A 25,781-nucleotide genomic window follows, 5' to 3' on the forward strand; every position below is an offset into this window, starting at 1 on the left:
ATAACGTTTGGCATGATACTGTAGGAGTTAAAACGACAACGAAATGAAGTCATACGGTTTGATTCAAGGTTGATGGCTAAAAGAAGTAAAATTTCTTTATGTCCTTTTCCTTTCAAAGGGGCAAGCAGTTCGTTTGCAGTTGAGAGTTTAACCCAATTCAAATTCTTTCTTGTGGTACTGAGGGCTATTATTTTGGCCTTTCGAATTCGATTTCTTTCCTGCGGTAGTGATACCATTTGTCCTCGTGGCCATCTAGCAGGAATTCCTGAAAATTTATCTGCCCAGAAAACCATCTGCCTCAAATTTCTTCTTCTCCTTATCAATTGTCTTCAGAAGCAATGCCGGAATCATCTATCGGTCGAAATACTATTGATCTGTCAACAAAAGGCATACAGACTATGTTCACTAAAAAGGGGTTTACCGCTTGTGGAATTCATCGAGAGATCGACTGACCATGGTAGCGGAGCATATATGAGCGCTTTTTATCGGGAGACTGCAGTAATCTAATCCACTGGCAGGAGCTGCACCTGCACCTCCATTCCCCATCCCTTTCGGCCACTCCATCGTGGAGCCCATGACTATGGAGAGTGGGAGAAATCTAGGTGAACGGACCAAAATATCCCTTTCTTAGGCCCACCAAGAGCACATAAAAAGAAATATATCTGAGGAAATCCAAACCTCAAATTCTCATTGGTGCTGAGAACTGATGTGGCACTTACCTCCAAAATGTATTTATCTTATCTACTCTTGCCCACCCCATCCAACGACAGAAAGACCTCACTGATCCGATGGACCCTCTATATATATATAGCCCTCCACTAATATCTCTTCCAGTGCTCTCTCCTTCTGGTGCTTTGTTTGTACTTTGAGTTTACAAGAGAGGATCTTTACACCTATCCACTTCAGCGTAATTTTGGAACTCTCAATTGGCAAGAACCTCATGGCTCTTCAGGCTGCTGCGTTGGTTCCATCCGCTTTCACCATCCCAAAAGAGGTTTGTCGTTGTCAATTCATTGCTCTCTGTACTTTCCCACACTTGTGTCTGACAAAAATGAGCTGGACTAAGGATTATGGATAATAGGCGTCTGAAGAGTTGAGAGAATTTTTCAAATTCTATTGGCAGGGAAAATCTAGTGCATCCTTCAAAGATTCGAGCTTGTTTGGGGTTTCATTCTCTGAGCATGTCAAAGCTGACTTCAACTCCTCTGCATTGAGGTGCAAGGTAATTAGCGTCTACTACATTGGTTCTGTTCACTACCCTCAAAATGAGCTATTGAAATGAATTATCATAGTTTCACTTCACCGAAAATGAGCTACATGAAATGAATTATGATGGACTACTTGGAAAAAAAAAATGGAGACACAATTTCAAGGATCTGAATTTCAGGAAACCATTATCCTCTAGCATCCAAGCTGTTTACTGATGTGTCAAGCTGAAAATTTAGTTGCTTTGGATGTAAAACTCGTGTTAACAGTAGCGGAGTATTTAATGTAGAGGGAATACAACCAAAGAAATGGCGCTGTCAGAGCCCAAACGACAGCTTCAGCTCCCTCGGTGACCCGGGCCTCCCCTGAGGGCAAGAAAACCTTGAGAAAGGGCAGTGTTATAGTCACCGGTGCCTCGTCCGGATTGGGTCTGGCCACTGCCAAGGCTCTTGCTGAGACTGGAAAATGGCATGTGATCATGGCCTGCAGGGACTTCCTTAAGGCCGAAAGAGCCGCCAAATCGGCTGGGATCACCAAAGAGAACTACACGATCATGCACTTGGACCTTGCCTCGCTTGACAGCGTGAGGCAATTCGTTGATAATTTCAGGAGATCGGGACAGCCGCTTGATGTTCTTGTCTGCAACGCTGCTGTTTATCTGCCAACTGCTAAGGAGCCCACTTTCACAGCTGAAGGATTTGAGCTCAGCGTTGGGACTAACCATCTCGGGCATTTCCTCCTTTCAAGGCTGTTGCTTGAGGACCTGAACAAATCTGATTATCCATCAAGGCGACTCATCATAGTCGGCTCAATCACAGGTACTGATTATAACCTTACTGATTGGAGTTGCTACATGCGATGACATGCTTTAGATATGTGTTTTCTCATAAGACTCTGCAAAGGGTTGGCGTTCGTTGTCAATGCGTATGATCATGAGTTCACTCAATCAATAAGTAATTGAATTCTTGAGTTAATGTTGCTAATGAAGTTGATTCTTAAAATTAGGGAACACAAACACCTTGGCTGGGAATGTACCTCCGAAGGCCAACCTTGGTGACTTGAGAGGACTGGCAGGAGGGCTGAACGGGCTGAACAGCTCGGCCATGGTTGACGGTGGAGATTTTGATGGTGCCAAGGCCTACAAGGACAGCAAGGTGTGCAACATGCTTACAATGCAGGAGTTCCACAGGCGCTACCACGAGGATACGGGAATCACGTTCGCATCCCTATACCCAGGCTGCATTGCCACAACCGGCTTGTTCAGGGAACACATCCCGCTCTTCAGGTTGCTCTTCCCGCCTTTCCAGAAGTACATCACCAAGGGCTTTGTATCCGAAGAGGAAGCCGGAAAAAGACTTGCTCAGGTAGAAAAAATAAAGAAACAGATCGAGATCTTCTTCAGGTTTTATGAGGCAATTAAGTTTATTGATCGGATGCTGAGTTTGTTTGCTTTCTGTGATTCAGGTTGTGAGTGAACCGAGCTTGACAAAGTCTGGGGTTTACTGGAGCTGGAACAAGGATTCAGCATCGTTCGAGAACCAGCTGTCCCAGGAAGCTAGCGATGTCGAGAAGGCCCGTAAAGTTTGGGATGTCAGCGAGAAACTTGTTGGTTTGGCCTAAATGAGCGTTTTGGATTGTCCCCAAATGGGTCCTTGGAGGAAGAGGATGTTCATCGGGAAGACAGCAGAGTTGATTCCTTTTTAATCAATCGCGGAGCTTAGAACTGGAGGATGAGCGATTGTAAACCAATTTTTCATTTGTAGCAGTAGGCGTGTTAGTTTGGCTTGGCAATAAAACAGCTTACGTCTTCTTGCAAAGATACTCGCAGTAGCAGCAAAATAACCAGGCAATGAACTATGGAGAACTTGAGACGATGTGCTATTCTACAATGGCTGTCTGTCATACACATGCATCAGCGGCATGCGAAATTGTTCTAAATGTTTCCCTTACAGCGTAGTGCAGAAGAATTGCAGATAGAGTATTAAGCACGGAAATTAGCCGATAAGATGCGAAACTGAGGCAAAAATTAGCAAGGGTTGGATCAAAGTTCACTCGCCTCGATGCTCAGAAGCTAAAAGAAACCTCTCTTATATCTTTGGCCCCTGAAAGAATTCGCTATGCTTTGGTTTATCATCGTTCCCTTTTTGTGCATAAATAACTAGAATTCCCGCAAACTCTGGGGTACACGCTCTTTCCATTTTCGAATCAAACATATAACGGCGGTACTCATTGTCGCTACGACATGACGTCGCTATGAAAGAAAGCGACTTTTACTTAAAAATCTGTCATATTTGTCACCAGGGTCATGTTCTTGACAGCAACCGGAGGAACTCCGAAGTATAATAACCATCGCTAAATGAGTTCACATTTTATCTTCTTGAAAATACATAGGAAATTTGTCTGGACGGCGTCTGAGCTGAATCCATCTTATAATGACATGAAAACAATGGCAAATCCAGCGAAAGCGGTGGGTGTGTCTTAGCAAAGTGATCGCACGATGTTAATGCTAAAAGCATGTCTTTCAAATTCCATCAACGTATGTTTCGCTCATTGCGCCGCATTCTCATTCTGCATTTGCAAAATAATCCGAGTACTGCTGACCATTGCGCGTCTCCAAATCGAATGGTCCGTTAGAACACCAACGATCGACTTTGCCGCCACTTACTGGCTCTCTAGCTTCATCAAAACTCATCAGTTATTAACACAACAGAGAGTTGGATGAATGCCCTCGTGAGCCTCATCTCTCTTCCAATATGGTTCGATCCCGCATCACTTGCAACTTGAAGGCATCATCTGACCTCGTCACTATTTTTATTTTATTTTATTTTGAGGATAAGCCACAGAAAACCCTACACTCTACTCATCGAGACACGATCTACCTTAAATTATTTTTTTGACAAAAAAACCCCAAATTTATACCCATATAATATATTTACCTTAAACTTATACCCGTATGTCACATTTATTCAAATTTCTTGAACTTTTTTTGTAACGTCAAAAATTTCAATGTATCACACTATACAAATTTCAGATAAATGTGTCATGTGGGTATAATTTTAGGTTTTTTTGGTGTAAAAAAGAAATTTGAAGTAAATGTGTCACAATTGACGTGGTTTAAGGTTTTGTGCGGTATTTTACTCTCTTGTTTTTCGATCGAAAAGATGTTTTATTCAAATGACTAAATGAAAACAAAAGACCTCAACAGAACAGCCGGGCATTTGAGCACTGGACTGGGCCGGGTGGTTTTGCATTACGCCCATTGATTTGCAACAAGGCCAGAGCTTGACACAAACCCGAAACTGATTCGCGCTTTTCATCTTCTTCTTCGCCTCTTCTTCTTGTTCTTCTTCCCGGGTTTTGCGAGGGGTTTTTCTGATCAATCTCTTCGCGTCGGCTCATAGCAACTCAAGCTAGCGTTCCCACATCACGACCTTGTCAGTATCTTTTCTTTTTCTTTTTCTCTTTTTTAAAGATAAAATCATAAGATAACTCCCAACTTTGACACGTTTACCTTAATTTTTTTTTAAAGAAGAAAATTTCAAACATGTACCCATATGGCATCACTCGCTCGCTATCGTAGAGAGAGAGTTTTTAAAGAGAGAAGCTTTGGAGAGAAAAAGTCTTTGAATTACTAAAAGGTTGGATGGATATAAATGAGGAGTGGGCACATACTAGAAGCTATCAGATTACAATCATTGATTGAGAATTCATCCGGCGAACAAAATCATACTGCCCAACCTACCAACTACCGACACTTATGGCAGGAGAATTCTAGACCTTGGCGCAATTATCATGTCGCGCCGTCTTGGAATGTTCCAAAGCTCTCTTGCCGAAAATCATGGTGATCTCAGGAGTCCTTCTCGAAAATGCAGAGTCCTTTAGCTATAAGAATCTCTTTGCCGCGGCACAAGTATAAGTTTGAGGGTAATGGCAATCCTAATCAATCTAAAAGAGCCTAAGTTGCCGTATGATCATGATCCCAATCAATCGGCCCGCGACACTTGCATGATACATTTATCCTTACTTTTTTTTTTTGTAACATCAAAAATCTCAATGTATTACATTGTATAAGTTTGAGGTAAATGTATTATAATTTTTTGTGTCAACAAAAATTTGAAGTAAATATGTTAAAGTTGGCATGATTGATGATTTTTTGTAGCTTTTTATCCTTTTATTTTTCGATGGAAAAGATCTTTTATTCAACTGAGTGAGTGAAAACAGAAAGACCCCAACAGAACAGCTGGGCAATCGTTCCATTTTCAACGGGTCCGGACAATCCAATCCGCCGCCACGCTTGGGTTATATTGTGGATCTGAACACTGAATTGGGCCGGGCCGTTTGCATTAGGCCCATTTATTTTTCAAGGCCCGACTTCCGACACAAGCCCAAAACTGGCCTCGCTTTTGGCGCTTCTCGTCTTCCTCATCTTCGCCTCCTCCTTCTTCTTCCTCTTTAGGGTTTTGCGAGGGTTTCCTGATCAGCCTCTTCGTGACTCAAGGTTCGAGAATCAAGCTTTTGCCGATTTTCGTCTTCCTCATCTTCGCCTCCTCCTTCTTGTTCCTCTTCTAGGGTTTTGCGAGGGGTTTTCCTGATCAGTCTCTTCGTTTCTGCTACGCATAGCGACTCAAGGTTCGAGAATCAATGGGGAAGAAGCGGAAGCAAAGAGAAGCGGAGACTAACGGGCCGGCGGCGAAGAAGGAAGATACTGCGGCATCGGAGGAGAGGCCTAAGCGGACGCTCCTCGGTTGGAAGGAGAAGCCGCAGGAGAACGCCGATACCGCGGCCACCGCTCCTAGTTTCAGGAACAAAGAGAAGGTTCTCGTCACTTGCTCTCGCCGCATCAATTTCAGGTTTGAATCGTTTCTCGGGTCCTTACGTTCTTTGTAATCTTTTTATTTTTTTCCATGTTGAGGAATTCGTTGATGGCGGCAGGTACCGGCATCTGATGTTGAATGTGGTGTCGCTTCTGCCGCACTGTAAGAAGGACAACAAGGTCGAGTCTAAGGAAATCAAAGGCGCCACCCTCAACGAGCTCGTGGAGCTCAGGAATTGTTCCTCTTGCCTGTTCTTCGAGGTAGAATCGAACCCAGCGTGTTTTTTTCGGAGAAAATCCGCGACTTGCGTGTAATTGATGCGTTCTCTGTTCTTCCACTTCAGTGCAGGAAACATTTGGATCTCTACCTGTGGATGGCAAAGTGCCCCAATGGTCCATCGGTGAAATTCTTAGTAAATGCCGGTAATTTTTTTTGTAGAATCTCGTCGGTGGAGCTGCTGTATTAGTGTCGAGCTGCGGATTGTAGCATTTTCGGGTTGGGGACTCTGATGAATTAAGATCAATCTAATCTCTCTTGTTCTGATGTTTTAGTGCACACCATGGAAGAACTGAAGCTTACTGGAAACCATTTGAAAGGCTCACGTCCCATTCTAACTTTCTCAGCCAATTTCGATAAGGATGCCCATTGGTTGCTTCTGAAGGAGATGATCATACAGGTATATATAATGGTTTCTCTAGTATATTCAGATGATATCCTGTGCAACACTCAGGATTATCTATGTCCATATTGCGGGGTTACTACTGATCCTCTTGTTGTTTTTAATTTTTGTTCTTGTTTTGGTCCTTTCAAAATCATTAAGCTCTTGAGGCTGAGTATCTGCTTGCCAGCAGCTTTAGATGATGCTTTTGCATAAACTTTGTGGAGATTGTTCAGTTTAGCTGATATTTTTTTATTTAATTTACTTGGCCAGATTTTCGGAACTCCAAAGGGACATCAGAAATCTAAGCCACATCATGATCATGTCTTTGCCTTCTCAATTGTCGATGATCATATATGGTTCAGAAACTACCAGGTTGGTTTGAAGCCCACTTAATTGATGGAATACTATTTGGAATGTCTTGCTGTCAGACCACAAGCATAGATATTTGCCTATGTAGTTGGACTTAATTTGGAGCTTTTAAGCTTAAAAAAACTTGGAAAGAATATTATACCTGGGGTCAAGGCTTTTTGAATTAGAATTTCACTTATTATGTGGATGTCCCGCCTTCTACAGTTATAGATTATACATATATAGTATGTGTGCATTCAGGTAGAGGAATTAAGCCTTCTGGAGATTTCTATATGCAGTTTCAAAATGCATGTTATGACTGTATATTACTCAGTTGTGGGACAGAGTTTAAGAATTGCTAAAGACTATGTAGGAACATGATGCGATGCTGGCAATTGAAGTTTGAGCTGGCTAATTCAGCTCAGGACTATATTCATTAGAAAATTCTTTTTTGAATTATATTTCCTTTCCTTTATATTGATGTTTTGTCTTTCAAAAATCAGATAGCAGTTCCACACATTGAATCGGATAAGGTGCCTCGAGGGAGCTTGGAAAAAATGACTCTTGTTGAGGTAGTCTCCCATGAAAATGACCTGTATGGTGTTTACTTATAAATGTGCATGAGCATGATCATATTCTCTGATGTATATTCCAGAACTGTGTCAAATCTTGCGGAAAATTCGAGTCTTAAATTGCTCACCTCTTTGCTCTATTAGGTTGGCCCAAGATTTTGTTTGAATCCGATCAAGATATTTGGTGGTAGCTTTGGAGGCCCTACGCTTTACGAAAATCCATTTTACGTATCGCCTAACCAGGTAAATTTACTGGGTGGATTCAAACTGCTGATTTACCTCAGGGTGGTACCAGTAAAAAGCAGCCCCTGTTTATTTTTTTATTTCTTGTTCTTTTCACTAAAGGATTCTTCCTGTCATTGCATCTTTTTCCCTTTTACAACTTGTAAAAACATGCATTAGTACCATGGCCTTTCCATCTCGACATGCTAATAATGTTTTGTGCTCCTGTTGTTTCAGATTCGTGCATTGCAGAAAAAGCAGAAGACGGGCAAGTATGCCAAGAAGGTCAAGGCTAAAACAAGAAGAAAGATGCATGAGCTATCAAATCCACTGGAGCCTGATGAATTTGCTGATATGTGGAAAGAGTAAACTATACGCTCCTTTCATCTTTGAATCAAAGGGAAAAAGAGAGAACGTATTACCTTGTAGTCATCAGGAAGTTACGGAATTTTATCCGTCGAGATTTTGTATGAATTCTATATCGTGATAAATTTTGGCAGTTTCAGTTTTGGGAAAGCTGTATCACTAGGTAGAGTTTTTTCTTTTTGAAATGCATTAAAGTTGGATTGAAAATTAAATCGAATAATATAATTTGATATTTGAGCTAAATTATCCTTTTCTTTGGTGTAAATATTTTGGGTCAAGAGAAAACCATATTATATTGGTCCACTAATTGGACCTAGACCCGTTTTAAATCCATTTGATTAGAATTAAATGCAACTAGGAGCATATCCTGAAAATTTCCTTGTTGGGTTAATAAAATAATGAAAAAAATTTCAATTTAATTTTTTATTTACATATAATAATGAATTTGCCTGGATCAATACATGATTTTCTTTTAGTTTTTTTCTGAGATCAGGTCTTATATTAAGAAGTTTTTGGGATTGGTTCTTGTTTCTATATCCTTAGTTTATATTCTATCCAACTCTCACTTGGTAGCGGCTGATCAGCTCCTTATTTATGTAGAAGCTATGAACATTTTTTATTCTATTTGCTGAGATGTTCATGAATGGTCCAAAATATTACAAAGATCTGAATCTTTGAACTGATATATTGTACAAGTATTTTGGTTACGCTAATTACCACTATTTTAGATACTGTCTTGGTATGGAATTATCTAGACAATAAGTTCAAACCTAATTATTGAGCAAGATTTGATAAGTAATAGTCAACAAATCTGAATTTATTTATCAACAAATATTTTCTTCCTTTTGAACTCGTTTACATTAATCTTTAGTTGTTTTGATAGGTGCAGTGTTGTTGTTCATCAATGATAAATCTTTATAACTATTAATAGCAATCAAAATTCAACTTTGCTTTCTATCATCAAATCCATTTATCTTGAATTCTATTTAAAATTGTTTATGTATAAAATATAAATTCTTTATTTTAATCCGTTACCAAATATTAACCTATTCCTTTGTTCTGTACTTATTATATCATAGTTGAATACGTTGAATTCTTGTTCATATTGAAATAAGTCAAAATTAATAAGGAGGTGGTCAATGATACTCCAACTCTACTTGTTATGAGTGCCTATTTATTTTCTATTGGTACTTATGAATTGATCACAAGTCGAAATATGATCACGGCTTTATGTGTCTTAAACTTATCCTCCTCAATGCAGTTAATACAGTTTTATTTTGTATACTACAAGATGGGCGAGACACGTCTGTATTTCACTACCAATTTTATTTGGGGACAAATTTTCTTTTGTACTCTGCAGGAGATTCCATTTTTCTATAAATAGGCGTTCTGTTCTGCATTGATAACCGTTCGGTTTTAATAATTCTTAAAGGATCAAGTTTTTCTCTCTACTTAGCTTTTCATTCATGTGAACAACATTGATTACTTGTTCATTAGGCCGCTATCCAATATGGTCAAGAAAATTTAAGAACAGAAAACCAATAAAATTTCTGCTTCCTGGAGGCAATTAGTTTTTGCTTAGAAGAGCTCTCATTTATCATTACTACATTACAGACAGGATAAGGAAATAACAAGGATTTTGCAACTGGAGAGTGATGTGCGAGGGTGAGGTCTTGATTCGATTAGTGTGAATCCCACTCCATCCAGTTCGATTCGCTCCCTCGGCGAGGAATGCTGTTCACCCTCGTGAACTTATCGACCTTGAAGTTGGCCCCGCACATCACGCCCTCACTGTCCACCCTCGGCATCGCCTTCATCTTGTTCATCGGATGCTCGAAGCTCATCAGTCCTCCTTCACTGTGGAACATGCACCCTGCAAATGACAACCCATTGCGGATTCATCACCTCTCATTCATCACGAAGTAAATTAAACAAACGATGTCTATGTAACGTTATATCTCTCTACAGTTGTGGGTGCCTTGACGTACCCTGGGGGAAGGGAGCATATGACTTGGCACACCCTGCCTTTATGACTTCCTTGTCATCACATATCATAACAGAGCCATCACCTGCAATCCCCCAGTACAGCTTCTCTCCTCCATCAGAACCCTGAAACCCACCATCCACATATACCCAACAATATAAAGAACAAGAACTACATAATATTCACTTCCTCAATCTGTAGGGATTACTGCTCTGTAGATCAACTTAGCTCATATTTCTCATGCACTTATGATCTTACCCCGCCAAAAGTAAAGGTTAAAGCTGAACTACCATAGCTATATCTTGAGAAAATAAAGGTTAGTACATCATGCTATTACATCACAGGGCAGAGTTGGAGACAGCCAATTATGCCTGACCATTTGGTAATTTGTACAGTCAAGGATTGGTCATAACCAACTAAGACCTGATGATAACTTCTGATTCATTAGGAAACACAGAGAGAAAAGAGAGAAGTTCAACCATACCAGTGCAGTGAAGACGGTCCCACTCTTGCTGTCATAGACAACGAAGGCAAAGCTACCATCGAGATCCTTCACCACCTGATCAGCCGGGTATGGACCCCTGTCCCTGAGCGTCCTGTATGCCTCTATCACAAACACGGCCTCGTTGCTTCCCTTGGCCAGCCCATACTGCTTGGTCAGCTGATTCAGGTTGTTCAGGCTCCCCATGAACAGACAGTATATATCATCGAACCCACAAAACAACCTAAGCAACAAACGAAACTCAAAAATAAAGTAAGGACTTGGGTTCACGAGTCGAACTGCACAAGACACTCGGATCAAGCACAGCCCACGAGCCTACCTCTGGTGGAGAGAAAAGGGGTTGTCAGGCCTGACGTAGGCAAGAGCGGCAGCATCCCCGAAGGTAATGGAGAAGGTGTTGTCCGGGTGGCGCGAGACGAACTCTCTGAGGGTCTCATCTGGGAGCTTGGGCTTCCACGAGCCACCGTGAGAGGCGGGGCTGTTCAGCTCCTCCGGTGGGTGGGCACATGCCTTGTGAAATATTGCCAACATCGTTACTGTCTTCTTGAAGACTCGTCGATGGAAGTGACGAACCTTTTTCTTTTTCTTTTTTTTTTTTTTTTTATCTTTTTTTCTTGGTCGGATCAAAGTGACAAACTTTGGGAGGTGGGATTTGTGCTTGAACTGAAAATAGAGATGGCCAAGCAAGGATCTTCAGAATTTATAGTGTCGTTTTCAGGACCAGCAGGGGCGAGAGAGGAGTCTATTTTGGGCTGTATTATGATATTGTGGGCTATGGAACTTTAGCAGTACAATGGATAAGGATTCCCGGACCCCGATGTGTTCTTATCTTTTTGTTTGTTTATTGATTTCTCTATTTTTGTACTTCTTGCCCTTTGTTTTCCAGCACTCTCAAGCTGAATTTTCTTGTCTCCATTCCCCTCTTCTTCTTGCCATTTCATAGACACTCGTTTCCCTTTCCACCTCTTACGTTACCATTCGACCCGTTACAGAAGAGGTTTTTTTTTTTTATTTTTTTATTTTTTTTGGAGACAGATTAACCATTACTTTTTCCCTTTTCTCCCTGGAGATAACTTAAAAGATAATCGAAAAATCGTTTGAAAGTACACTTGTCGCCAGCTTGGTGTTGAATTTTCTAATGCAGGGAAGTGATAAAGATGTCTGCATCACTGTGATGTATTAGTAAAATCGAGACGAAGATATGGTTGGTGGGAGGGCAAGGAATCAAGATGTTTCATCTTTATCTGCAAGTGGGTGTGACCGCGACGCCGTAGAAGAGTCAGCCGGCGATTTGCCAACTGTTTCTGGCTCGTGAGTCTAGGGTTTCCTGTGGGTGCATGGGGCTCACCATGGAAAAAAGGAGGCTGCATTTCATTTTCATCGTGTTCGGGGCTCTACCTGGTCAGGCGTGTGGTGGCCATTGCTTTGGGGTAATTATAGTCAAATCCCGTCTCCATCAACCCCCAGCTTTTCCATAAATTATTAAGAGATGGTGATTAGTGTTATGACATGCTTACAAATTACTCGACATTCCGAACTAGCTTAGTGGAGCCTTAATCATTTCGAGAGCTGGAACTTTATCCTTTTGTCCAAGGACGTTTGCTAACTTATGGTCGTGCTTAGGAGCATAGACAAACATAACCTGTCGACATGCACGTATGAGTTGTTTAGAAAAACCTCACATCAGATATATTAATGAATAAATGTGAATCTGATTGGATATATTGATGACAATAGATTTGGGCTTCCCCTTGATGATCTACCCAAATGAAAGCATTGAGTTTTTGTTATGTACTCCGAGCAACTAATATCAAAGCTGATGGTTAATTGGTGGCTCACTTCCAATGTAAATCAATATTTGATGAATATCTCAACAAATAAATGGTTTGGTCTAGCAGAAAAGACTTAGAGTTAAAGCAAGCTTTGTGGTCTAAAATACAAGCCCAACAGTAGCTTTTATGGTTCAACTTGGAGAAAGAGACTAGAAATAAATGTGGGTGTTGGAAATTCAACTCTAAACATGTTGATACCAAAGATATATGAATCGAGGGAGAGCATATCTAACATTGAGTTTATCGGTGAAGGGGATTGATGAAATGGCCATGTAAATTGTGTTAAAAATGCCCATATCGAAGAATTAGTGTGACATTGAATATTTGATATGTTTTAATTAGCTCATAACTCATTTATTTTTGGTAAAGATATATCCAATTGAATATATTCATGGGCCCGAACTCTTTCTTAGTGATCTCTCTGGATGAATGTATTTTTTCAGTATGAAAAAGAGAATAGAGAACAAAATTTAGCACTGAGGTCAAACATGAGGGGTGGATTGTCCAGCTACACTCGTGAATATTCCCTTGGTGATCTCTCTGGAACAATTTCAACGGTTGAGCACTCTAATCCATCACCATTGCGACCGTATTATTGCCAAATGAATTTTTACGAAGAAATGTCGGGGTAGCCTTCCGTTTCTTCTAGATTATTTTGTGAAATTGCTAGGGCACGCCAATATTGATTGAAATATCATACTAAAAAAAGAAATATTGGTTGAAATAATTATTTGTTCATAAGCTTTAACTCATTAATAGATGGACCAATTTGGGTGCAAATGATAATCCTTCTATTTTAGAAATCAATTTATGGTCAAAATTGATAATTATGTTTCTATTTCTTAGATGAATTTATAAGGAAAAATGCGCGTTTGATAACAACACAAAATTTCTATTCTTAAAATAGAATTCATTTAATAACGATGCAAAATTTATTTCTCCCGAGCAATGGCAATAAAAGAGTTTTTATTTCTCATTTTTGTTTCAGAAATAAAAAAAGTAAAAACATTATACTTCTAATTTTTGTTCCAAAGCTATTTTTGGAGTAAAAATTTGTTTCTAAAATAGAGAAATGAAATTGCATTACCAAATAGAATTTTGTTCCAAACCTATTCTCGAGAATAGAAAAATAGAAAAACAAAGAAACATAATTGTTATCATGTATGCGCTTAGGCCCTGTTTGGTTCAGTATTTGGAATGCTCATTTGGCTCTAAAGTCCATTGGCTAAATGCAAAGGTGTTTGGTTCGTTTTTTTGCACAACTTTGGTGAGATGCAATTGCATCTCTAAGTGGCTCTAAGGGCTTTTAGCCCAATGTAGCGGTTCTTGAAGTCCTTTGGAAAGTTGCATTTTAATGCAACTTTAGGTATTGTTCATCTTTAGGTGAAGAAGTCGATCGACCGCCCAAATAAAAAAATATAAAAAAAAAATAAATATGTTTATATTTTTATATAAAAATATATACTTTATATTTATATTTTATATAAAAAAAATATAGACATATCTATATTTTTTTTTATATTTTATGTTTAATAAATATATATTTATAAAATATATATTTTATATATATTTATATATTTTATTTTTATATATTTTTATAAATATATAGATATAAACATTTTTTTTCTCTGATTTTTTTATATTTATATAAATATATATTTATGTTTATAAATTTTATATATAAAAATATTTTATATATATTTTATGACTATTTTTAATAAATATATTTTTTTATTTATAAATATATTTATAAATATCTATTATTTTTTTCTCCAATTTTTTTATATAAATATATATCTATTATATATATTATGTTTATATTTTTATATTTTTTATTCAAGCGGTTCGGCCGCCGAATTCGGCGGTCCGGTGGCCAGACTTAAAAAAAAAAATATAAACATATTTTTGTTTTTTAAATTTAATAAAAGTTAATTACAAATGCAAATTTTACTAAACGGTATTTTGGCCAAAGTTGTTTCTCAATGCAAATTTTACCAATTGATATTTGCATTTCGGAAAACCCCATTTCACCCAAAGGTATTTACATTTCTGCAAATGCATTCCCCAAAAGCCGAACCAAACGGGCAATCTCCTAATTGAAACCCAACATGACATGGGTTAAAAAAGCCCCATTCGAAGAAGTAGTGTAATGTCGAATAGTTAATATATTTTAATTGACTCATAACACATTTACTTTAAGTAAAGATAGATCAAACTTAATATATTGATGAGCCCAAACTCCCTCTTAGCGATCTCTCTAGTTGAAGGTATTCTTTTGATATGAAGAAAGAGAATAGGGAACAAAATTTAGCACCGACCTCAAACGTGGGGTGGATTGTCGAGTTACGCGCGTGAACATTCCCTTGGTGATCTCCTTGGAAAAATTCAACTGTTGAGCACCTGTCGCTCGCAATAACCCGTCACCATCGTGATCGTATTATCGCCAACTGAATTCTTACGAAGATATGTGGGGACCGCTTTCAGTTTCCTCTGAAGTATCTTTTGAAACTAAGTGATTATTTGCTAGGGCATGTCAATATTGATTGAAATATGTATTTATATAATGGACGCAACCCTTCGTCCACCAATCGAAACCCAACATAACATGGGCCGGGGAGGGTGAATAAAGCTTTGACCTCGTGGCGCAAAAGAGATGAGACAGAGCTTGTCTCGGCTCGGCCCACTAGTTGTTTTGCTGTAGTGTCAATTTGATACGCGGCTGTTCTCGAAAAAGAATTAGATCTGCGGCCCATTGTATTGTTGGGCTGCAAAGCACGCGTTTAATGATGGTAACCTTGGGCCTACCTCTAAAAGGAAATGCTATGGTGAGAAATTGGTTTTATCTAGTTGGTGTGTCAAATCATGGTATAAAGTGCAAGTGGGTAATTGAATTTCTAAACAATTATATTTTATAACACTCATACATCTCCCTCTCTCTCCATTTCTCAGCATAGTCGAACGCTTCAATAGCCAAATTTTCACCAGCAGAAAAATTACTAAAGAATCATAAACTTATTATGTGAATGTCAATGTAGCCATAAATATTTCAATTTAACTAATTTAGTTATAAACCATTGATAATAATGAATAATGTACATCAATGTCAGCATTGTCACATAAAGCCAATAGCCTCCATGTTAGCAATTATGTTGGTTGTTGGGCCTTAGCAATGATTGACGACCAACCATAGGCAAGGGCCAATCTCGCCAACCTTAAACAACGTGCAACCTCATTGGATCTAGCGAGGACAAGTGTTGCTTGCCTATGACCTGGAACAAGAAGGATAAAAGAATAAATGAACTCCAAAATTTTATACAAATTTCAGAAAAATTAAAAAAGAAAAAAATTGTTTATGTTAGTTGATAGTATCACATAAAATTATTAGCATCTATTTCAATAATTGCCAGGCAAAATTATCTAGAAGAGTTATATTGACAAATAATTAAATGTTTATAATTGAATTCAAATCTGTATAGTAGGTTCATGACTTTTATATTAATCTCTCATTATATAGCTAGTGAATATGGATCCTACTTTGACCAAAAAGAAATATAGATCCCGTGATTGAATTGGCTTGTCATGTTAGCAATATGGGCCAAATTCATTCGAATCGAAGATTATAATTTGTTAATATGATCCTAAAAAAAGTTTGATTACCAAATTGAATGCCGACAAAACATTCAGAAATCAAATTTAACATTGTCTGTCTCGTCTCCGAAGAGGCTTTTAAGCTCATGGTGTTGTTCACACTTCGATGACGCTCCTTCTGTCCTCTCAAAAGAGAGAGACGATGGATTAAAAGGCACGCAAGTTGAGGCACGCGGAAAGGGAAGATAAGCGACAATGTCGATGAACGCTTCTTATAACAATGTCGTGTAGTGCAATCAGTGACACTGCCTATCACATCCTGCCAAAGTCCCATCACGTTCTTGTACTGAACCGCTCACATGCGAAACGTACGGATGCTTTCCCATCTCATGCTTCACTGCTTTATCTGATGCCACTGCCTTACAGTTTCCTACCCTACTTTACCATCTCTCTACCTTAAAGTCATGCAGTAATTAATCGTCGAAGCTGTGGATTACTGATGAATAAACGGATTTAAGATCTCTCGGTAGCGAGCGATTTCATATTTGAGCCACTCGTCGAAATTTCTTCGCTCGTGTCTTATCTAATTCATAAAATCAGTGCATGCCATGATAGCATTAATTGTATACTTGAGGTAGGGTTTTTGTTTTTTCACTATAAATGAACATATGTATGACAATCCACCGCATGCGACGGACCAGTTGATGTGCATCAATGCTTGGTGTGGTAAAGCAGTGTCAGGATCATTGTTCAGTGAAAAACGTGGGTTCGCGGTGGTACAACTGATCAGGCAAAGGGAAAAAGCTTCTCAACCCAACGTTGATGGCAGATATTGCTCATGTCTTCCTCATACTTCTTGAGCAAACAGACAGACGTCTTTCATGGAGAACGAGACAACAGACTTAGTTTGGTAAAAGACACAAAAAGAAAAAAGATAAATAAAAAAAAAAAACCCTCCTCCATGTGGACTTTATGAGCCAAGCCAGGAGTCTAGGACCCACAATGCAATAATGTTTTTGAGGAATCTTCATCTAGATATCTAACTGCCGATGATAAGCAACGCCGATCTTTGCTCCAATGTCGTTCTCCTGTACAAATCTGTCTAGAGGACAAGAACACCGTATATTGATGGATAAAGCAAAGAGACAAAGAAGAAAAGGGCGGTGCGACCATTGTTGTATACGACCGGACTACGGTTTGGAGTCATTCTTAAACTGCAAAAGATTAATTGGAGTTGCTGTTTCGTTAGGCATGAGATGTTTTTGGGAAAAGAAGCAAAGTAATGTGAGGAAGGATGAAAGAAGGCGAATGCGTCAGAAATATGACATTGATATCCTAATCGTCAAAGTATATCCTCAGTTCAATAACTCACTCCCTCATCGAATACGGCAAGTCGTGCCGAGTTAGGGTAATTTGCATTAAACAAATGCCCGGACCTAACTAGTTTCCGGGCCTTTTTGCATAAAATAGCGGTTCTTTTCTATGATATATCTGCCCAATACCATTACAACAGTGGAGCCCCGATTCAGATCTGACACTCCTATTTCCCTTAAATATAACATTGATATCATAATCGTCACAGTATATCCTCAGTTCAATAACTTTTTTGGGTATTATTTTGTTATCTCTTTCGGATAGGTATGTTCGGTAAGGGAATCGGAGGGTTTTTTATTCGGCACTTGGAATTCACCCATTCATATTCCGCTCCCCCCATCGAATGCCTTCAAGTCGTGTGGAGTTGGGGTCATTTGCATTAAACAAATGCCAGACCTAACCGGTTTCCGGGCCTTTTTGCATAAAATAGCGGTTCTTTTCTACGACATATCTGCACAATACCATTACAACAGTGGACCCTCGATTCAGATTTGACGCTGCTTTTTCCCCGAAAATCAGGAAATATCTGTCCGAAAAAGAAACGATAATAAAAACAAAAGAAGAAGATCTGTGAACGGGGCTGACCCTACGTTCTTTTCCCGCTACGGACGAAATCAGGAAGCTGATGGTGGTAAATCTTGTTAATTTAATCATCAGATTTCGATTGTATTTGATTTGAAAAAGAAACGATAATAAAAACAAAAGTAAAGAAGATCATGTAGAGGATAACGGGCTGACCCTACAAGACTCCTTGCGCGTGCATGCCCAGTTGTAAAGCTACGTTGTAAAGTCGATAAAAGCTGTAAAGTCTCAAGACACTTTACTTTCGATGAATCGTAACTTTCCAACATAGGTCGGTTTGGATTCCACATCAAGATTGATTTGATTGAAGACAAGACACGCTTTACTTATGGAAACCAAGATTTCGTTTGTATGGTCGGTAAATCTTGTTAATTTAATCATCAATGGGTATATTGGAAGACGATTTCGGGATTCAACGGTAGTTTGGAAGTGTATTTGAGATCAGAGTGGACCAAAGTCTAAGCGACTTTAGATCATATACTTGTCTCTTCAGATTTGAAATACCGCTGCTAAGTTTTTCGGAGTTGTAATCCCCGAAAATCAGAACCACTATAAATTTCTGTGTTCTTAAATATCTCATACTAGCACTCCGAAAAAGAAACGATAATAGGTCTTAAAGGGCAAAAAAAATCAAGATCAAGCAGAATGGCGAGAAAAGAACAAAAAAGAAGAAGATGATGACAAGAAAATTTATGCTTGATGGAACATTCAGAATGACGTCCTTGCAAAAGAAAGGAAAGCGTGCATGCCCGCTGGAAAAATCTTTTTTGATTGATCGTGATCGATAAGTAGTGCATCTCTTATTACCTTTTGTCATTAACAAATCTCATATTGATATTATCATTTTATTATGACACTTTGCATCACTTTCCAACTTGAATATGCACGCATAGCTGATGGTGAAATCCCTTATAAATCTTGTTAATTTAATCATAGATTTCGATTGTATTTGATTTGAGCAGAGTTCGATGCGTTCACTAGTGACCCAAGATTGATTTGATTGAAGAAAAAATCAATATTTGGAAACCAAGAGACTTAAAAGAGTTCCGATTCTCAGGGATACTGAATTGTGTATTTAAGGAGAATTTGAAAAGTGTGATCTACTACTAAGTGTTTGCACTCGGAGTTGTAATCTCTTGTTGATTGCATAGTGGAATCCGACCAAGAAGGCTGTTATCGTGGGAGAGTGGACGTAAAACTGACCCGGAAAAAAAAAATCAATATTTGGAGATTAATATGTAGTTCCTTCGATGACTGGGAGGAAGATGGTATCGTGAGACAGCGTATTAAATCTTTAATTTAGATCCCTTGTGATAATTCATTATGCAAAAAGGGAATGTAGGGCCACATAGCAATTGAAATTCTTTTATGGTCACTTTTATGTTTTCACCGTATAAACATATAGAACCGTAATCAATAGATTAGGACTTTCGCCTTACAAGAGATCTCCCGCAAGTCTGCGAATCTGTTTTCTTCATTTAGAATCGAAAGAACAGGAAAAGCAAGTTGTCTGTTTCACGGCTCGTTGTAAATTAATGTTGAGGCAATGTTCATGCTTGCCACTAAGTCAGCTTTCATTCTCCATACCCATCGTTGCTAAAAATTATGGTCCCCACAAATTACTCCCTTTTTCCCTTTGCTTAGCGGACTTAATTAACCTAATTGTCCGATCAATTACTATCGTGAGACGTTGATTGACGCTAAAAAAGGGTCAATTGGCATAAGTGCGTGGTGACGAGTGTCTCAGGTAAGATAACAAGTGTTAACACCAACTTTTTTTTTTCCTCTCAATTGCATTTCACCTCCCATTGATTGGCCTCAGCTAACATGCATACAATTGCAGTTCTTGTGACTCATTGGTTCCTTCTCATAAGAGGCGATAACCCATGTTCAATCTTAGCTTAAGGAAGAAGTCGACATATATTTAATAGTGGGTCTGGCTACAATATTGCAAACACTTGCTACTCCCTTTTTCATTGCTAAAAATGGACGTTATACAAATAATATTGACTTATTTTCTATAAGTTTTAACTTTTGGGATGAGCAATTTACTTGATATGGTATCAGAGCACAAGTCACAAGCTTACATTCCAGCGTTGCTTTTCATCTTTTTCCCCGCCCTGTTATTCTTCTTATTTTCCTTGTTATCTTGTCTCCGTTTGCTGTTTAATATAGTCTTAGATTAAGACATGTTTGATATTTAATCAAAGAGGCCATTTGAAGCTTCTCCTTTAACATTATGTGCGAATTTGATTGGATCATTGCCAACTATTTTAAAAACTTAAGCTATTAGATGAAAGTGTGATTCAAGATGTGTTTGTTCTTAAAAGCTGAAACTGTTAAAGTGTGATTTATGATGTGTTTATTTAACAGAAAATGAATGATTTAGAAAGCTTTTTCCGAAAGATGACTACTTGTGTCATTTATTATAAAAATGAATAAGAAATATTCCCATTGCTCACGAAAATGATTAAGTATAAATTATTGTCAATAATGAAGACATTTTCTATTGACAAATTTGTCTAAATGACCAATCAATCATTGAAAAATATTTTTCAAATCTTGAGTTTTTCATAAAATAAATGCTTTTTTTTTAATATTTAAATAGTCTATCGATACATACCAGATGTTTTTCCTTTTTATATTTGCCTGATGTTTTCCTTTTTCCTCCCAAAAGAGAGATGATGGATTGAAGCAGCAAAAGTAGAGGCCCGCCGAAAGAGAAGAGAAGCGACCGTCGTTGCAAGGTTCTTATAAGAATGTCGTATGGTGCAATCAGTCCCACTGCCTATCATATGCTCCCAAGGTCCCATCACGTTCTTGTGCTTCTCTTCAAAGCGTATAGTTCACTACCTCTATGCCATTGCCTAGTTTCCTTCTAGGTGTGACCCAATCAGGTCTGGTCCTACCTAAGAACGGGGAACTGAACTGGTTTCCAATTTCCAGAATTGGGAGCTAGATCAGACTAGTTCTCTGTTGGTTCAATGGAACCAATCATTATAGGCACACTATCTTGCAATGAAATTTCATGGCCGAAGTAAACAAGTTTGTCTAAAACATAACCATCACATTCTCATCTCATCGTGAACATTTTAAAATGGTATGTAACAAAATCTCATGTTACCCAAATAGATTTCCATCATAAACAAGTATCTTGTCTGTATCACTTTTATTTGAACTACATTCCAATCAATAAACTTACTCTAATTGAACACATAATTTGGTCAAACATGCCCCAATGTGAGTTCAGCTAAAGTGGAGGCATGAGCGTTGTGGAAAGATCAAAAGAGGAAAGCAAGAGGAGGCTGTGTGAAGGACTTTAGATTATTATGTTTACATTTAGAAAAGAAAAAAGAAAAAAGCAATCCGGCAATCTAGTTCGGTCCAGTTTAGGTCTAGTTCCCCTCATGGAACTCGTAATTGGATCGGCTGAATATTGGTTCCCCTTTAGGAATGAGGAATTAGATCAATTTAGTCTAGTCTGAACGATTCCGAGTGCGATCGATTTGTCTTGCTCACCCCTATATCCTTCCCTACATCACATTCACCTAGTAATTAATAATCCAAGTTGTGGACCTAATGAAAGTATATGATGGTCACATGGTTTGACTTATTGAGGAATAAACGTTTATGGACTTCTCCCTAACGAATGATTGATTTCCATATGTGAGTTGCATGTCGAAATTCTTGCTCGTGTCTTACTCAATCCATAAATTAGTGGTTTTTTTTTTCATTTTGAAAGCATATATGTGGGAAGATCAGTCGCATGGCACGGACCAATTGATTTGCATCATTGCTTGGCGTGGTATACAGTACTGTCAAGACTCCGGAGAAAAAACGTGGGTTCGTGGAGGTACAGTGATAAGGAAAAAAAGGCAATGCTTGCAGTGTTCGGCGATTCTCGACCGCGGGCTGATGGCAAATATTGCTCGCCTCTTTCTCCGACTTGATGGGCAAACTGACACCCTTAATGGAGAGGGAGACGACACATCCATTGGTCAGTTCAGTGACAACTTGATAGCTAGTCTTGCCCCACTTGATGCAACAGAGGACAACATCCCATCGAACCCCTCCGACATGTGGGCCGAATGAAGCCGAACTAGAAAATTGAAGAAATTAATAATGTTTTTCCGCCATTACTTGACGATAGATAATGAAAAAAATTACCAAAAAAAATTATGAATTTATTTTACTTGTATTAATTCAATTCTAAACTTTTAAATTTGGCTGATTCAATTATAAACATTTTGACAATTTATTAATGTAATCCATTCGACCAATTTTATTTGAAAGTCATTAAGGTTGATGTCAATCGTCATTCGTAACACATTCAAAGCATTGATAATGACAATTTTTGCGAATTTTTCAAAAAGTATTTTTTTTCTCTTTTTTCTCTTTTTGATTTGTTGTAGCTGATGAGGGCCCAATGACCCTTGTAATATTTTGGGCGAGGGCCAACCTCACCTATGGCTTGTGAGGGTGGCCCTTCCCCAAATTTGGCAAGGTCGTCCCTTGCTTGTGGCTCGCAAGTCTTGCCCTCGCCCATGCTCGGTCTATGGCCATCACCTACCGGCCACTGATGAAAAGGAAAGGAAATAAAAGAAAAAAATTAAAAATTATCCACTTCAACGTCTTCCGATTAAGATTGGCCAAAAGAATTTTATTGGCAAATTGTGAGATTAAATTAACACAAGTGTAATAAATTTAGGATTTTTTTGGTAATTTTCCCATAGTTAATATTAGAAAGTCCGACTTAAAAGTTTAAAATTATAGGTAAAGGAAGACCACATAAATTTAAAGAGCATGAATGACCCATCAAGCAGTATGAGATAATATTTCTACAGATAAAAAGCAAAACGAAAACAAATAAAATGTGGTACGATGGTCATAGCACATGACCAGACTATAGTTTGGAGTCATTCACAAACTACAAATGGCGAAAGAACTGCCAAAATTTGACACAGGGAATACTTAAATGCCAAAAGTTATATAAAGGTACACTTAAGTGTTTTTTTTTTTTTTAATTAGGATACTTGAGATACTTGAGTACTAAGTCCAGTGATCCTAGTTGAAAATTTTACGTTGCAATTTTTTATTAATATAATTCGCCTGCGTAGCTCACCAAAGAGCTAAGTAGGCCTTGGACTTGAATTTTAACATAAATATTAATTAAATTAAATTTAAAACTAAATTAGAAAAAAATGGCAGAACGGCAAGGGTTATGCAAGCCCTCCCCGCCGTCTTACCACAATCGCCAAGGGTAGAGTCGACCGGGGTTGCCGAGCCCTAACTAGGGGATGATGACCTTGGCCAAATGGTGGCGAGGGCCTGCAAGCCCTTGCCCCTAGTGGACAATGGCCCTTGGCCCGACCAAGCGAGGGCCGAGAACCCTTGTCGGATCTGGGAAAGGGTTGTGACACTTGCCCTAGATCTAGGGGAGGGCTTATAGGCCCTCACTATCGCTTGGCCAAGGTCGTTAGCCCTTGGCCAGGGCCCGACAACACCGGCTGACCCTCCCCCCATTGTCATCAACCCTTCTCGACGATAATGGTGAGGCAGCAGTGATGACTTGCGCAGCCCTTGCCCAAAGCTTGCAACGTTTTTTTTTTTTTAAATATTAATAATTTTAGTTTTGAATTTAGTTGAATTAATAATTATATTAAAATTTAAATAAGAGGCAAAACGAAGTCATTTTTGGTTTTTTAAGTCATGATAGGATGTAAAACAATGTCATTTTGGCTTATCTAGCCATGTCAATGTGCAAAATGATGTTGTTTTGCACTTGTCTCGTCGAAAAAATACCACGTCGACATTTTAGTCGGATTTTCTTATCATTGGCACTTAACTGATCAATTTTGCTTTAATTTTGACATTTAGGTGTACATTTCTTAACTTTTAATACTTAAGTGTCTTTTCTGCTAAATATTAGCATTCTAGGGATCCACATCTCAACTATAAACGAATGATTAGAGTTACTTTTGCTAAGCGGTCCTCACTCCTCAAGCTTTGTGACCAAGATTAGCTCGGCAATCCTGACTCCTCAAGCTTTGTGACCAAGATTAGCACGACATAATGTTTAACACGGCATCTTGGATCAAGCCAATTACGACCCTATAAAATTGCGAAATTGGTTTTTGGGAGAAGTAGTAGAATAATATTTAGAAGGATGTAAGACCGTGAACGCATGAAAAATTTATGTCAAATCATTGTTATCCTAATCGATAATATTATATGTTTTACATCAAGAACAGGAACTCTATATTAAACCGGGCATGCAATATTAATGTGTGTGATTTCTTTAAGTTATCTAAGTTTTTGAATGACAACTCTCTAACTTAGGTAAGATACTTGCAATCTCACCTACCAAGCCCGATAATGAAACCATGAGGACAAGAGTTTTGTCGTGATTCGCATTATTATAACATAGACAAGGTCTAGGAGTAATCAATCAAACACGGGCGAAAAGTGCCTTACTTTGACTACTTTTGCATATTGTTTTGCTGTCCTTCCAATTAAAAAAAATAGTTAACTATCGGGGAGTCGGAAGATTTTCAGTTCAAAAGCCGATCACCTGCTCACTTCTCCTCGTTATCGACTGCCCAAAGGCTAGGAAGCACATCTATGATTGGATTTTCGCTCGGAAGATGAAAGTAAAAATGACATTTCTATCTAATTCGTTTCCTTTTCGATCGTCCTTCCCGTCCTGTTGATGCTCAAGTTGATTTTAGTTAATTAATATCGGTTGATTTGTTCGAAATTTCTGGTTCTCCGGCTGATAAGAAAGCGAAGTTAGCGAACCACTCTTATATATTATATATATCTTTTCAAGGACGATCCAAAGAATTATTGCAATTGGGAGACAGGTAAGCGTACTGACTTTGAAATTATTGTCCTTTTGTACGACATATCTGTCAATGACCCAATTCAGTGGACCCCCGATTTCACTTTCTTCCCCCACCCCCGGTAAATATCAGAAAGTATCTACCAGAAAATGTAATGTTATAAAAAGAAAATATTTAAAATTATCTAATTTTTTTTTAAATTTATTACACTTTCACAAATTCAATACTAAATATTTCAACTAATTAAGTTTTAAATATTTTGATAATTTACTAATTGAGTTTATCTTTACTAATTTTAATCGGAAATCATCGATATGAATTCCGATTATCTTATGTATAACAATGATACAAACATGAATGATTTTATAATTTTTAAAAAGATATTTGTTAATTTTTTTTTTAATTTTTAATTTTTTATTTGCTTTTTTTTTTTTTCTTTCTATATTGGCAAGGTGAGGACGATCCTCATTGGTTGCGAAGGCTGTGCCCGAGGCTATTGTGACCTTGCCGATCACGGGTGAAGGCACAAAGGCCCTTGCCAATTCTAGGTGAGGGTTGCTTCACCTGTGGTCGGTGTGGGATTGATGGCCATGGGTAAGTCCTCTATAGCCCCGTGGGCCGTAGGCGAGAGCACTGAGGCCCTCAACCATGATCAATGGGTCAGTGATGGCCTTGCCTAGGCGGCACTATAAGTGACCAAGGTGGCCCTCACCTAGTATGAGTGTTGCCTTTGCAACTAGCGAGGGTGGCACATAAATAAAAGGAAAAGAAAACAAAAAATTAATTAAAATGATTTTAAAAAATCAATTTTTTGAAAAATTACAACAATTATCCACATTAGTGCTAGTAATGTCCATATAAGTGATTTGCGATCAAAATTAACCGAAT

The 25,781-nt window shown here is 38.4% G+C and overlaps 3 protein-coding genes across 4 annotated transcripts; 2 read left to right on the forward strand and 1 right to left on the reverse strand.

Moving 5' to 3' along the window:
- Positions 1-816: 816 nt before the first annotated feature.
- Positions 817-3,080, forward strand: LOC104448418 (protochlorophyllide reductase, chloroplastic). Its single transcript, XM_010062230.3, has 5 exons — positions 817-994; positions 1,124-1,222; positions 1,496-2,024; positions 2,212-2,570; positions 2,671-3,080. Exons 1-5 carry the CDS (start codon positions 941-943, stop codon positions 2,824-2,826), a joined length of 1,197 nt encoding a protein of 398 aa, XP_010060532.2. The 5' UTR covers positions 817-940; the 3' UTR covers positions 2,827-3,080.
- A 2,545-nt stretch (positions 3,081-5,625) lies between these two features.
- LOC104448419 (ribosome biogenesis protein BRX1 homolog 1) lies at positions 5,626-8,339 on the forward strand. 2 transcript variants are annotated; one of them, XM_010062233.3, is made up of 9 exons: positions 5,626-5,704; positions 5,827-6,056; positions 6,139-6,280; positions 6,364-6,442; positions 6,572-6,696; positions 6,952-7,053; positions 7,533-7,601; positions 7,746-7,844; positions 8,061-8,339. In XM_010062233.3, exons 2-9 carry the CDS (start codon positions 5,848-5,850, stop codon positions 8,190-8,192), a joined length of 957 nt encoding a protein of 318 aa, XP_010060535.2. In that variant the 5' UTR covers positions 5,626-5,704; positions 5,827-5,847; the 3' UTR covers positions 8,193-8,339. The 2 variants fall into 2 exon arrangements, with proteins under 2 accessions (XP_010060535.2, XP_010060534.2); XM_010062232.3 differs by having other exon boundaries at positions 5,662-6,056.
- Positions 8,340-9,712: 1,373 nt separating this feature from the next.
- LOC104448420 (stem-specific protein TSJT1) lies at positions 9,713-11,361 on the reverse strand. Its single transcript, XM_010062234.3, has 4 exons — positions 10,995-11,361; positions 10,658-10,898; positions 10,178-10,298; positions 9,713-10,062 (listed from the first exon to the last, which is right to left on the reverse strand). Exons 1-4 carry the CDS (start codon positions 11,204-11,206, stop codon positions 9,872-9,874), a joined length of 765 nt encoding a protein of 254 aa, XP_010060536.1. The 5' UTR covers positions 11,207-11,361; the 3' UTR covers positions 9,713-9,871.
- Between the last annotated feature and the right edge of the window lie 14,420 nt (positions 11,362-25,781).

The sequence above is a fragment of the Eucalyptus grandis genome, chromosome 6, assembly GCF_016545825.1.
Source record: "Eucalyptus grandis isolate ANBG69807.140 chromosome 6, ASM1654582v1, whole genome shotgun sequence".
Taxonomy (NCBI): Eukaryota; Viridiplantae; Streptophyta; class Magnoliopsida; order Myrtales; family Myrtaceae; genus Eucalyptus; species Eucalyptus grandis.